The 15,873-nt window shown below is 41.5% G+C and overlaps 1 gene segment (V, D, J or C); it reads right to left on the minus strand.

The window, feature by feature from the left end:
- Positions 1 to 635: 635 nt before the first annotated feature.
- LOC101035367 (immunoglobulin heavy variable 3-23-like) lies at positions 636 to 15,574 on the minus strand. The segment is given in 2 exon segments: positions 636 to 1,132; positions 15,494 to 15,574. Coding segments are annotated over 2 exon segments (543 nt in total).
- Between the last annotated feature and the right edge of the window lie 299 nt (positions 15,575 to 15,873).

Consider the following 15,873-nt stretch of genomic DNA (forward strand, 5'->3'; position numbering starts at 1 on the left):
CACATCCCATTTTGATCAAATAAGTTCATCCCCTTCACTATTAACGGCCAATTACTTTCCCAGATGAGTCTACACACAACACAGTGGAGGGTCCTGAGCAAATGGGGAGAGAAGGAAGCCCCATCAGCCTCTCCCACGTGGCTGCAGGAGCCACAGGCTGAGCCCCACCTGCGCTCCAAGAAAATGTCTTGAGCCCTGGAATGGAGACCACAGAGACCATCTTTTTATATGTTAGAAAGCAGGAAAAGCAAACAAGAAAGGAAGAACAAACGCTCCGAAGGAAGAACATGGAGTGGGAGCAAAGGAGCCCCAGGTCACTGCTGATGCGATTGGCTTTAGTGTCAGGACAAAGGTCAGAAGTGAAACCTGTGAGGTTCTGCAAGATGCAGACCCTGGCCCAGCCTCTCTATTGATTCTGGGAATCTCCTTGAGGTTTCTTTCTTCTGTCTGATTGGAGACGACTCATTAGGAACCCCGGAGATTCCTCAGGATTCTGATACTGGTGAACATGATTGAGAACTTTTAATCTCTGTCTGCATCATCTACATTTGGTGCATGTGAGAATAGATTCTCATGTTAAAACAATCTTTTTAAAAAAAGGTAGGGATAATATTAGGAAGCACAGAATTCTAAACTTAGAGAGATTCACTAGAGAAACTGTCAGACGAAGAGGAAGTCCCACATTCTGATAGGAAATCAGCCTCCATCTGCACCTGCCTCTGCGGTTGACTCTCATCAGTGGGTCCTGAGCGCCCCCTGCAGCTGATTCCCCCGAGTGTCCCTGCAGGAGGTTTGTGTCTGGGCTCACACTGACTTCTCCTCAGTGTGCCTCTCGCACAGTAATACACGGCCGTGTCCTCGGCTCTCAGGCTGTTCATTTGCAGAAACAGCGAGTTCTTGGCGTTGTCTCTGGAGATGGTGAATCGGCCCTTCACGGCGTCTGCATAGTATGTGCTACCACCAGTACCAATAGCTGAGACCCACTCCAGCGCCTTCCCTGGAGCCTGGCGGACCCAGCTCATGGCATAGCTGCTGAAGGTGAATCCAGAGGCTGCACAGGAGAGTCTCAGGGAGCCCCCAGGCTGAACCAAGCCTCCCCCAGACTCCACCAGCTGCACCTCACACTGGACACCTGCAAACAAAAAGAAACCCTGGTGAGAAAGTGTCACAAATATCCACCAATTATCTCTCTCTTATCACTCACACTCAATTTCAATAGTTCTCCATGAATTACCTTTTAAAATAGCAACAAGGAAAACCCAGCTCAGCCCAAACTCCATGGTGAATCTTCTGTGTTCAGTCGTGATCATCAAATGGAAACACCTGAAAATCCCAGGGCTGGGGCTCCTCTCCCAGACCTGCAGGGTCAGGGCTTGGCTGGTTTTCATCAGCAGAGGAAGGGCTCTATTTGCATGTCTCCTGCTATATAGCAAACTGTGGGCTGAGAGGCCTAAGGAAACAGCAGGGCTCAGATACAGGATAGTGTCCTGGGGAGATTTGTGACGTTGATAGTATTGGGAAATTGTGGTTTTTTATTGTAAGTTGGTTCTGTGATAACCCCTTAAAACCTATAAAACATATATTTTAATTTCTGTTTTAAAACAGTTTTATTGAGGTACAATAGATCTATATAAACCACATATATTTAAAGTTAGCACCAATCATCTTTTATTTTTACATATGCAGTGAGAATATGGTATGTGGTATCAATGTTATTTCCATGTTACAGTTCAAAAGTTATGAGGAAAAGCACAGGTGGGTTGTACAATGTCCCCAGAGCTCACATCTGGTCAGAGTGAGCCTGGGTGTCTGGGCCTGTGCTTCTCACCACTGGACCCAATTCTCCCTGAACCAAGCCCAGCACACAGTGGGTGGCACCTAGTGAAGTTTGCAGAACCTCTTCTTTGTAATGAGAACATGGTGGGATGTGTATTCACTGTTGTGATTACCTGACAAATGTAAAGAAAAGCACGTTTCCTACAGTTGTATTTTCTCGAGTGTCATACATATTTTATATTGGTGTCTATCTTTCCATCAATCTTTATCTAACAAATTACCCATCCACTTATTGGCAATATCCTTATTGAGGCATTATGGCTTTTTAATAAATATTGCATAATTAATGTGTGCAGTTGAATAAGCAGTGAAGCCGAGCGTGGTGGCGCACACCTGTGGTCCCAGCTATGCAGGGAAGAGGAAGGAGGATTGCTGCAGACACAGGGTCTGAGGGTGCAGAGAGCTATGATCTCACAACTGAGCTACAGCCTGGATGACAAAGCAAGACCATGTCTCCAAAGGAAACATGTCATTTCACTTGTACTCACCTGTGCAGCCAATATAACAATCAAGATACCAATGAATTACACTTAAAAGCTTCCTCCTGTTCCTCTAATTCCTGCCTCTCAGTCATTTCCCTCTCATTATACTGAGACACACTTTCATCTTTGTTACGTTAGATCTATTTTTCAAGATTTGTCAAAGTGAAATCTTGTAGCTTCAATTTCATTTCTGTGGCTTCTTCCTCAGCCTAATTCCTTGTGAGTCAGTAATTTGGTTGTGTATAAAAAATGTGTTGATTCTAATGATCAGCATTGCAGTTAACGACAGCACCCCATTACTTATTTATAAAGCATCACAATATTTGTGTCATTTCTAGTTTGTAATATTAAAAATAAAGTTTATACTCTGTCTGGAAATATAGGCATCCAAGAAAAGTATGTTATTTTTACAAAAACTGACCTTACTGAGCTGCAAATTGACATATTTTCTTTACTACGTCAGATCATTGATGTTATAGGACAAACAAGAGATCTTACATCTTGAGAAACTCAGTGACTTATAAAAACAAACAGAAAGAGAAAACAGAAAGAGAATAGGACCTTATCTGGGGCAGAGTCCAGCATATGTCATATGAGATAAAACAAGATTAAATTGGACGTTTTCTTTAGATTATTTAAAATTTAGTGTAATGAAGTTAATGTTTAAATTCTCAGAGTATGCACAACTGAGGAATTCCTACCGCTACTGAAACCTTTTCTTCCAGGATTGAGGATACGTCACAAAAATCTCCACCCTCTACCTCCCGAGTTGCTTCTGTGTGGGAAACAGAACAGCAGCTGTGGCTGAAATGCATCCAGACCCACCTCCTCTGCCACCACTCCATTACCAAAGAATTCACCTGCAGGTGCAAAGACGCTAACATCTCTGTGTTGCTGGCACTGGAGGAATCATAGAAACTGAGATAGAAGATAAAAAAGCTCCAAAGCGCTGTCCATTCTCCTAGGAATGACAGCCTCATCTCCCACCTCCTCTCATTTCCTCAGGAATAGCAGCCTCGTCTGCTGGAGGGGCAGAAAAGAGAAAGCTGAAGACATCAGTGGGAAGACATAGTGGCTGCTGGAAGATCTGGAAAAACAACAACAACAACAAGGAGACACTCTCCCCAGCAAAGGGAGGAAGATGCATGGATCAGCACTGCACCTGCAGGAGGCGCAGGGATACTGGAAGGACACACCCTGAGCCAGGACTGTGATGTCTGCCTGGAGTATGGCTCCTCAGAAAAGCAGAGAGTGCCCATTCAGTGCAACCCTTCCCACCTCATTGCCAACTCTCAGGTCCACGTACCTCTGTGATGACCTGGGGGATCTGAAAGACAGAGTCTCTCTGTTTAGCACAGGATTAAGGCCCAAAGCCAAGCAGGAAATAAAATTTAGGTGTCACCAGAGGAATCTGAGTGCCTGGTGTCTGCAAAGGAAACACACTTCCATTCTGGCAGCCACTGCGACAATGACTTTCAAAGGTATCCCTGATTAGTTTCACACAATTTCCTACAATAAATGCCTAGATAAGATAGGGTGTAATCATCTACAAAAATTGCAAAATTCATAAAACAAATAGTGGACATAAGGAATCTGAGAGAAGTATCCGGGGAACAATAATTTTGAAATAATTTGCCTAAGTACTTTTAAACATTACACTTGATCCCACAGTTAGTCTATGTGTAACTCCGTAAAAAATTGCCAACATGTGTTTAATTTTACTAATACTTTATTAATGTCATGCTTGTGAATGTATAAAAGACCAGAGAGTAGCTTTTCTTAGAAGTTTTGTTAAAAAAAATCCAACTTTGCAAAATATTTAGAGAGATTTATTCTGAGCCAAATGTGAGGACCATGCCCTGTGACACAGCCCCAGAAGATCTTGAGTAGGTTATAGGAATCTGTCCTAGTCAGGGGCATCGGAAATTATTTACTGAGGTAACCACATTGAAGTTGAGACTTGATAGATGACAGATTCCTCTCTGAAAACCTTTTCTCTTGACACTAGAAGTAAACTTACCAGAAACAAATGTTAGCATTTCTTCTATGTTCAAAATCGCAACCCATTGGGAAAATAATTAAACTTGGGAGACTTATCTTTACAAACAAATAGTCTAGTAGATTTCTAAAGTCCTTTACAAACCCAACAATTCTGATTAGTTTGCAGATTATGCAGAACATCCCACCTAATAGGAATCTGCAATTAGCTGGATTTCCCTGCATTGGGGTTTTGTAATGTTTAATTTATATAGATACAGAATACTTCAAAATGTGTAAGGAGTATATGTGATATTTTGATAAAAGAATATTATGTGTAGTGATCAAATCTGGATAACTGGAATACCCTTCAGCTCAATAATCGATTATTTCTTTGTGTTAAGAACATTCTAAATCTTGTTTTCTACTTTTTCTGAAATATACACTAAAATATTAACTGTAGTTGTCTATGTGCCATTTTGGAATTTCCACCAGAAAGGAGTGAAAGTTCCTGTTGTTCTGCTTCCTCATTACCATTTGGTACTTTCTATACTGTGTGTTTTACTCATTCTCATAGGCTAGTAGTATTTTTTGAATCTGTCTCGACTGACAACATGGTTTTTGTATTTAGTTTTGCTTATATGATGAATAACATTTACTGATTTGCATATATTGAATCAACCTTGCATCCCAGGGGCAAAGCCTACTTGATATGGTGGATTAGCTTTTAGATGTGCTGCTGTGTTCAGTTTGTCAGTATTTCATTGAGCAAGTTTGCATCAGGAATACTGGCTTAAAGTTATCTTTTCTTTGTTTTTAATTGAGTCTCTTTCAGGATTTGTTATCACAGTACTGTTCCCATAGAATAATTCAGGGAGCAGTCCTTCCTCCTCATTTTTTGAGAATCGTTTCAGTAGGATTGGTGCAACTCTTGTTTATAAATCTGAAAAAAAAAAAATTTGCTGTGAATTTTTCTGGTCCATGGCTTTTTCTGTTGTTACCAGCTATCTATCTTGATATCTGACCCCTACCTGAGCCAGTAATAATCACACTAAATTCAGACAAAGCTGAATCCAATCCAATGTTTATTATAGTTCTTAACAACTTTACTGGCTCACTTAGCTTCATGAACATTTTATCACCAAAAACAGTTTCACTGCCAATAATATTTAAGAATTTCTCTTTGAATTTTTTTCATGTATTTTAGTGACACAATTTATTTTAAAACAACATTGACTTGTCTACATGCATAATAATAATTCCTACTATTGTTGAATGGGCCAGCAACCCTCTATTCCTGCTTCTTCCCTCTGCATACCTGAGTGCCTGCAAGACCTCCCTGGATCTCACTTCTCTACTGTAGAGGGAAGCTTTGAGAAATGTCAGATCTACTCAGTCCTAAAAATAGAAAATGCTAATGGAAGCTCTTTTTCCCATTGATATGTTAAGCATGTAATCCAGAGGCTGCATTTATCCCCACACCTGTCCCAGAGCCTCCATTTATGTCACTGCCAATGAATTTTGTGTTATTTTAAACATAATTGTAATAGACAAATAATAATTTTCAATGTTCATGAGTTACACAGTGATGTTTTCATACATATAATGTATAGGGGCCAGATTAGGTTAATTAGCATATCCATCATCTCAATCCTTTTCTTTTTATTGAGAATATTAACATACTTCTTCTAATATTTGAAACTCCATATTATTGTTAACTATATTCATCTTACAGTGGTAAAGGACATTATAATCTATTCCTCCTACCTAACTGAAATGTCGTATTCTATAACAAATCTCTGCCTATCTCCCTCTTTTCACTAACCTTCCCAGCCTATAGAATTCTCTGTTCTACTCTTTACTTCTAGGAGACCTTTTTTATTCTTTATTTTTTTATTTTTATTTTTTTGCTTCCATGTATGAGTGAAAAAACAAGGTCCATTACTTTCTGCTCTGGGCATACTTCATGTAACATAGTGTCTTCCATTTCCATCCTCGTTGCCACAAATAACAGGATTTCATTTATTATGGATGACTAGTATTCACCATGTATATGCACCACATTATCTTGAACCATGCATCTCTTGTGCAGCACCAAGGTTGATTTCATATCTTGGCTATTGTGAAAGGTCCTGCCATATTCATTGGTGTGTAGAAATCTCTGACACAATGATAATGATTTTCATTTCTTTGGTTCAATTTGCATGACTGGAATTGCTGGATCATATGGTAGGTTCATTTGTGTTTTTTGAGCTACCTCCACACTGCTCTCCATAGTGACTCTACTAATTTACATTCTCCCCAACAATGTATAACACGTTTCCTTTCTCTGAATCCTTACTAGCGTTTGTTAGGATTTTTTTTTTCTTTTCTGACAACAGCCATTTTAAGTGAGGTGATTCTTCTATCATTCTGCAGGTTTTTTACTCACCATGTTGATTATTTCTTTTTCTGTGCAGAAGCTCTTTAGTTCAACTAAATCCCATTTGTCTATTTTTTGTTTTCATTGTATTTGCTTTTGAAGTCTTAGTCATATTTTATTTGCCTAAGCCAATGTCCTGAGAATTTTCTCCTACATTTTCTACAAATACTTTTAAGTTTCTCTTTATAAATTTAAATATTGAATTCATATTCAATTAATTTTTGTCTATGCTGAGATAGAAGTCCAGTTTTATTCTTCTACATGTGGCTATCCAATTTTCCCAGCACCACTTATTGAGCAGAGGGTTGTTTCTCCAGTACCATGCTGTCTTTCTGAGTATATCTGTGTAGTTTAATTTGAAATCAGGTAATGTGGTGCTTCCAGCTTTGTTCCTTTTTCTTAGGATTGCTTTGCTATTCAGGCTCTTTTTTGATTCCATATATATTTTAGAATTTTTTAAAAAACAGGTAATCAATTATATTGGTTACTTGATAAAATGCATTGCATATGCATATTGCTTTGGGCAGTGTATTAGTCTATTTTGCATTGCTATAAATTAATACCTGAGACCAAATTATTTACAAAAATAAGAGGTTTATTTAGCTTCCAATTCTGCAGACTGTATGAGAGGCATGGCCCCAGCATCTGCTCCTTGTGAGGGCCTCAGGAAGCTTACAATCATGGTGGATGGCAAAGGAGAAGCAGGGTGTGTCACTTGGTGAGAGGGGGCTCAGAAGAGTGGAGGAGGGTTGGCAGACTGTTTTGAACAAGCAGATATCACAGTACCTAATACAGAAGTAATTCAGTAATTACCATGGGGTAGATACTAAGTCATTCTTGAAGGATCTCTCCCCATGATGCAAAAACTCCTAGTGGGCCCCATCTCAAAGATTGTGGATTACATTTCACCATGAGATTTGTAGGGGACAATCATGCAAACTATATCATTTTACTGTTATGCCCTATCATCTCAAGTCCTTCTTAGATTGCAAAGTCATCTTTTTAAGAAATAGTTCTCAAAACCTTAACTTGATCAACCAAAATTCCAAAGTCTCCTCTGAGTCTTAAGGCAATTCCTGCCAGCTGTGAGCTGGCAAAATGTTTTAGAGAGTTATTTACTTTCAAGGTGCAATATTACCACAGGCATTGTGTAAATATTGTCATTAAAAAAGGAATAAATTGGGCAAAGGCATGGTCAACATGCCCGTCACACACCTAAAGCCTAGCAGGTCAGATATTAAATCTTAAAGCTACAAAATAATCTATCTTGACTTTATGTACTTCAACCAGGGCACACTGAGAGATAGGGGGTCCTAAAAACCTCAGGCATCTCATTTCTACAGCTGGGCACAGCCCATAGTGCTACTTTCACAGGCCAGGATAAAGTGCCAGAAATTATTCCAGGCTAAGAATGCAAGCTGCATTTGTCTCTACCATTCCGGGATCTTGAGGGTTGTGGCCACATTCCCACAGCTTTACTATGAAATGCCCTAGTGGAGACTCTGAATGGGGGCTCCAATGACGTCTTTCCCCATCTTTGGCACCGCCTTAGTAGAGGATGTTTGAGGTGGATCCACCCCTGCAGCAGGCTTCTTCCTGGGCATATAGGATTCCCTACACATCTAAAATCTAGATAGAAATTGCTCAGCCTCTTTTACTCTTGCATTTGGCATATCAGCTAGAATCCAGCAATCCCAACACCATTTGGTGAATACAGGAGAACGTCCTAGTGCTGTCTGGTCTCACACACACACACGGGACTCACGGGTGGGCCCAGGTCTTGACAGCCCTAGCTATTGGTGCCCAGCGTGGGGAGGCCTGGAACCTCCGGTCCAGCAGCTCCGGGAAGCTGTTCGCCTCCACCTCCGGGTGGCGCTGTGGGCGTTTGCTCGCCTCAGTGTCTGTTCAGGGAGCGCCCTCTGACTTCCGGGTTTTCATTCTCTCTCGGCCACCTGGAGCTTCTCAGAGACACAGCCGCGCTCTGACAGGAGCTGAGGCGGGATTTCACTTTGTTTTCAGAGGCGGGATTTCACTTTGTTTTCAGAGACCTTTCAGCTCCTCTCCTGTTCTGGGAGCTCCGCCTCCAGCCCCTCCACCCTCCTCTTGAGCTGCGTGTTCTTCTCCTCCTCCCTGTGGGTGTCCCGGCCGTGTTCCGCGGGGTGTGGCTCTCCTCAGGGCTGCAGCTACAGCTCCGGCTTCTGCTCGGTGGCCGCGCTCTGCGTCCCCGTGATCTCCGCGCGCCCTTCTCAGACTTCCGCTGCGCCCTTCTCAGACTTCCGGTGCGTGTCAGCGGCGGCGGGGGAGAGGCCTTTTCATCGCCGCCCTTGACACTGGATGCTGGAGCAGAAGATGGGGCTTCACGCCCAGATCACTGGGAACCATGACTCCAGCTCTCGGTGTTCTCCCGGGCCTTGTCTTTGGGCATCTCGGTAGCTTCTTTCAGCTCCTGGAATTTCTCTGCAAACGTTGCCAGCTGCTGCTCAGAGGAAAACCCCAAACCAAACACCGTGTGGGCTCTGCTGTTGGCCCCTGCCCAGACTTCCTGCGGCGTTCTGGGGAAGGTCGTATTTGGTGCGATTGTGCTGTTGATGGTCACCTTGGCTCCGTCCTTGCTGAAGATCCGATGTCGGTTCCTTGTGAGGTCATAGAAGTAGGAAACGGTGACCACTGCTTGCTTGCAGGATCCAGTTCTTCTTGATCTTGGGGTCAATCTGGAAGACCCAGGCTCGGGTGAGGATGGGCTGTGCCATCTCCGGCACCGATCAGACAAGGCGTTTCATGCTCCCTCTCTGGCACGTCTACATCTGCTCCTGGGGTGGAAGATGTGGTGGCTCCTGCGCTGCAGGGTCAGCCTCAGTGCCGCTCCATTCCGTGGTGCTCCTTAGGTGGCCAGGGCTCTGGAAACAATAATTCTAAGAGATAAATTATAAGAGTAATCTCGAATAAGGAGACATCAGCATTCCATCTCAGAAAATAATTGAAAATATGTAATACATATGAAGTCCTCAGAAGAAACTTTGAAGCACAGGAAGGGCCTCATGTATGTTGTTTTGAAAAATTGAAGCAAAGCATAATGAAGTTAAGTGTTTCTGTGCTTGTCTGGTACAACAGCATGTTGAGAAAACAGAAGAGTCCTGTAATCTTGAGGAGATGGCCTAATCCAAGGAGAGAGATGCTCCAGGTCCTGTTGACACACACAATTTGCCTGCTTCTGCCCATCTAGGAGCTACTTGCTGAAGCCTTCAGGAGGCAGGAGGGTGAATGAATTTCTCAAGACAATCTAATTACATCTGGACAGGGAGAAAAGAATTCATGACCTAGGATGGATGTTAAAATATGTAATTAAAATTTAACTGAAAATTGAAAAATTTGTGTTATATATATTTATACAACACAAAACTGTATTATGATTTATGAATACAATATGGAATAATTGAATCGAGCTGATTGACATAAATGTCAGCTCAAGTCCCCAGATCTTATTTGTGTGTGTGTGACAAGGACGTTTAAAGTTTGTGCCTGGCTATTTTAAAATAATCAGTACACTATGTTTAAGCTTACAAATAGACATCAATTTATGTAAAATATAGAGAATGATTGAAATCAATTAGAGAATACTGTAATTTTTATGTAATTATTAAGTTTTTTCTTTAGGACCCACTTTATAATTATTTTGTTATAAGGTTAAATATAAAGACTACAGATCTATGAATAAGTTTGTCTGTTTATACATATTCTGTATTATTCTATATTTGTAAATTGATGTCCCTATACCTATGTAGCTGGTGATATCAACAGATGTTAGTAAAACTCTAGAAGAAAAAGTGAAAATTATTAGGAAAAAAATATTTATTGAGGGTATGTATTTAAAAAAAAAATACCCCGACATATCAATTGAAAAATTACTTAAAAAACACAAGTCCCAATAAAAAATCCTGGTAAATAGCCATAGTAAAATATCAAAACCTCATAAAACTCAATTCCTGCAAAAACAAGCCTGCCTCCTGCCTGCAGCTGAGAAAGGGAACTTCCCTCTGCATCTGCTCCTGGGTCCTCAGTGGGTCCCGAGCGCCCCCTAGTGTACCCGCGCGCCCCTGCAGGGAGGTTTGTGGCTGGGCTCACACTGACATCCTCTCACTGTGTCTAGTACAGTAAAAGATGACCATGTCCTCAGATTTCAGGCTGTTCATTTGCAGAAGAAGCTTGTTTTTGGCGTTTTCTGTGGAGATGGTGAATCGGGCCTTCACGGAATGTGTAGTATGTGCCACCTCCACCAGGATTGATTTGTCCAACCCATTCCGTGCCCTTCCCTGTAACCTGGCGGATCCAGTTCATGTGGGAACTACTGAAGTTGAAGCCAGAGACTGCACAGGAGAGTCTCAGGGACTTCCCAGGCTTTGCCGAGCCTCCTCCAGACTCCACCAGCTGCACCTCACACTTGGACACCTGCAAACATGGAGACATCCTGGTCGGAAACTGCCACATGCATACATCCACTGTTTCTGTCACTTATGTCTGCTCACACTCAACATCACTAGTTCTCCATAAATCACCTTTTATAATAGCAACAAGGAAAACCCAGCTCAGCCCAAACTCTATGGTGAGTCTTTTGTGTTCAGTGCTGATCACCAAACAACTGAGTATTCTGGGGTTCAGCTCCTCTCCCAGAGCTGCAGGGTCAGAGACAGGCTGGTTTTTATGAGCAGAGGGAGAGCTCTATGTGCATGTCTTCTGCTATTTATGTTCTTACTCTGTTGACTACTAGTTGTGCTGTGCAGAAACATTTTATTTTAACAGGTTCCATATATTTATTTTTGTTTCTGTTGCATTTGCTTTTGGGGTCTTAGTTATAAATTCTTTGCTTACCCTGATGTCTAAAAGTGTTTTTTCCAATACTTTTTTCTATAATTTTTAGAGTTTAGTGTCTTACATTCAAGTATCTGATTGATTTTGAGTTGACCTTGTATATGCTGACAAATATTCACTTATATTCTTTTATTTGTGGGTTAATAGTTTCCCAGTACCATTTATTAAATATAGTGTCTATTTTCCAATTTATAATTTTGTATGCTTTGCTAAACGTCAGTTGGCTTTACATATTTGGCTTGTTTTCTGGGTTTTCAATTCTGTCCCAGTGGTCTATGTGCCCACATTTATTTCAGTATCATGTTGTTTTGGTAAATGCAGCCTTGTGCTATGATTTAAACTTCAGCAATGTGATGGCTTTAATTTTTTTTTTTTCTTATTAGGGTTTCTTTGGCTATTTGGGCTTTTTTGGTTTTATATAAATTTTAGCATTTTTGTTTTTTAATTCTGTAAAAAATAATGTGCTATTTTCATAAGAGTTACACTGTATTTGCAGAATGCTTTGCACAGTATGTTATTTTCACAATACTGATTCTTCCAATCCATGAGCATGGGATCCATTTCCATTTGTTTGTCTTATCTTTGATATTTTCAGCAGTGTGTTCTAGTTCTCCTTGTAGAAATATTTTACCTTTTTATTATTTTATATATATATATATAATTTATTTTTTTTATTTTGGGGTACATGTGAAGAACATGCAAGATTGTTGCATAGGTACACACGTGGCAGTGTGATTTACTGCCTTCCTCCCCATCACCTATATCTGGCATTTCTCCTCATGCCATCCCACCCCAACTCCCCATGCCCCGCTGTCTCTCCCCAATTTTCCTCCAACAGACCCCAGTGTGTAGTGCTCCCCTCCCTGTGTCCATGTGTTCTCCTTTTTCAACACCTGCCTATGAGTGAGAACATATGGTGTTTGATTTTATGCTCCTGTGTCAGTTTGCTGAGAATGATGGCTTCCAGTTTCATCCATGTCCCTACAAAGGACATGAACTCATCATTTTTGATGGCTGCATAATATTCCATGGTGTATATGTGCTACATTTGCCCTGTCCAGTCCATCATCGATGGGCATTTGGGTTGGTTCCAGGTCTTTGCTGTTGTAAACTGTGCTGTAATGAACATTTGTGTGCGTGTTTCCTTATAGGAGAATGATTTATAATCCTTTGGACATATACCCAGTAATGGGTTTGCTGGGTCAAATAGTATTTCTATTTCTAGGTCCTTGAGTAATCGCCACACTGTCTTCCACAATGGTTGAACTAATTTACACTCCCACCTACAGTGTAAAAGTGTTCCTATTTCTCCACATCCTCTCTTTATCTGTTGTCTGCAGATTTTTTTAATGATCGCCATTCTAACTGGTGTGTGATGGTATCTCAATGTGGTTTTGATTTGCATTTCTCTAATGACCAGTGATGATGAGCATTTTTTCATATGTTTGTTGGCCTCCTGTATGTCTTCTTTTGTAAATTGTCTGTTCATATCCTTTGCCCACTTTTGAATGGGCTTGTTTTTTTCTGAGCCAAATCAAGAATGAACTGTCATTCACAATTGCTACAAAGAGAATAAAATACCTAGGAATACAGCTAACAAGGAACGTAAAGGACCTCTTCAAGGAGAACTACAAACCAGTGCTCAATGAAATAAGAGAGGATACAGACAGATAGAGAAACATTCCATGTTCATGATTAGGAAGAATCAATATCAGGAAAATGGCCATACTGCCCAAAGCAATTTACAGATTCAATGCTATCCCCATAAAGCTACCAATGACCTTCTTCACAGAACTGGAAAAATCACCTTAAACTTCATATGGAACCAAAAGAGAGCATGCATAGCCAAGTCAATTCTAAGCAAAAGAACAAAGCAGGAGGCATCACACTACCGGACTTCAAACTATACTACAAAGCTACAGTAATCAAAACAGCATGGTACTGGTACCAAAACAGAGATATAGTCCAATGGAACAGAACAGAGGCCTTGGAGGCAACACAACATATCTACAACCATCCGATCTTTGACAAACCTGACAAGAACAAGCAATGGGAAAAGGATTCCCTGTTTAATAAATGGTGTTGGGAAAACTGGCTAGCCATGTGCAGAAACCAGAAACTGGACCCCTTCCTGACACCTTACACTAAAATCAACTCCAGATGGATTAAAGACTTAAACATAAGACCTAACACCATGAAAACCCTAGAAGAAAATCTAGGTAAACCATTCAGGACATAGGCATAGGCAAGGACTTCATGACCAAAACACCAAAAGCATTGGCAACAAAAGCCAAAATAGACAAATGAGACCTAGTCAAACTCCACAGCTTCTGCATGGCAAAAGAAACAGTCATTAGAGTGAATCAGCAACCAACAGAATGGGAAAAAAAAAATATTTGCAGTTTACCTATCTGACAAAGGGCTGATATCTAGAATTTACAAAGAACTAAAACAGATTTACAAAAGTTCTTATTAGGGATGAGTGTGAGAACCCTCCCTCATGTCCTTTTCCAGCTTCATTCACTGGTGGCTCCATTTTAATTCTGACAACATTGCCACCCACTTCATAACACTACTGCTGAAGAAGGTGACACAATGACAGTTTGCCCAGCACAGGATCAATTCCACATCCACATCTCATGTTGACCAAGCAAGCTTATCCCCTACAGTTCCCTCGGGCCATGTACATTCTCAGATGAGTCTAAACACAGCACAGTGGAAGCTCCTGAGCAATGGAAGTGGCAAAAGTCTCACCAGTCTCTCCCATGTGGCTGCAGGAGCCACAGCCAGAGACCAACCTGAGCTCTAGGAAAAGAGCTTGAGCTGTGGAATTTAGACCACAGAAACCACATTTAATTTTTCAGGGAGCACAGATAGCCAATGAAAAAGGAAGAACAACAACTAAAAAGAAAAAGGAAAAACCTAGATGGCAGAGAAAAGCATCACCATATCAGTGCTGATTGTGATTGTCACACTGCAGTGTCAGGAGAAGGAGCAGACGTGAAACCTGTGAGGTTGCACATGACACCGACCCTGACTGGAACTCTCTCTTTGCTTGAATCAGAATCCCTAAAGACTATTCTAGTCAGGGAACCTTTCTACAGTTCCTACCCTGAGTCTGAATGTAGAAGACTCACCAGGCACTCCTGAGCTTCCAAAGGATTCTGATCCTGGTGACCATGGTTGAGGACTTCTTATGTCTGTAAGCATCACTCTGCATTTTGTGGATGTGAGAAAAGGTTTTCATATTAAAATAACAATTTTAAAAATACATAGAGATGACACTGGTAATCACAGAATTCTGAACTTAGAGTTCACCAGAGAAACTATAAGAGGAAGGTGAAGTCCTACCTCCTGACAGGAAGTCAGTCTCCCTGTGCAGCTGCCTCTGGGGTTGACTCTGATCAGTGGGTCCTGAGCGCCCCCTGCAGCTGATTCCCCCCAGCGTTCTTACAGGGAGGTTTGTGTCTGGGCTCACACTGATTTCCCCTCACTGTGTTTTTTTCGCACAGTAATAAACTGCTGTGTCCTCAGCTCTCAGACTGTTCATTTGAAGATACAAGAATTTCTTGCCATTGTCTCTGGAGATGGTGAATCTGCCCTTTACGGAGTCTGCGTAGTATGTGTTACTACCACCAGCACTAACAGCTGAGACCCACTGCAGACCCTTCCCTGGAGCCTGGCAGACCCAATCCATGTCATAGCTACTAAAGGTGAATCTAGAGGCTGCACAGGAGAGTCTCAGGGACCCCCCAGGCTGAACCAAGCCTCCCCCAGATTCCGCCAGCTGCACATCACACTGGACACCTGCAAGCACAGAGACATCAAGGTCAGAAACTGCCACACACATTCACTGTTTCTCTCACTCATGTCCACTCAGAATCAATATCTCTATTTTTCCATGAATTACCTTTTAAAATAGCAACAAGAAAAACCCAGGTCAGCCCAAACTCCATGGTGAGTCCTCTGTGTTCAGTGCTGATCACTGAATAGAAACACCTGATGATCCCAAGGCTGGGGCTCCTCTCCCAGAGCTCCAGGGTCAGGGCTGGGCTGGTTTTCATCAGGAGAGGGAGGGCCCTATTTGCATGTCTGCTACTATATAGCAAGCTCTGGGGCTGGTTGCCTGAGGAGAGTGCAGGGCCCAGAGCAGATGAGAGAGTCCTGGGGGATTTAGATGACAATGATTGTATTTGGGAAAATGTGCATCTTATTGTGAAATCGTTCTGTGATAAACATTTGACAACCCTCAAATTTTAATTGTGTTTACCCATGTGTATAAATTATGTT

The sequence above is a fragment of the Saimiri boliviensis genome, chromosome 2, assembly GCF_048565385.1.
Source record: "Saimiri boliviensis isolate mSaiBol1 chromosome 2, mSaiBol1.pri, whole genome shotgun sequence".
Taxonomy (NCBI): domain Eukaryota; kingdom Metazoa; phylum Chordata; class Mammalia; order Primates; family Cebidae; genus Saimiri; species Saimiri boliviensis.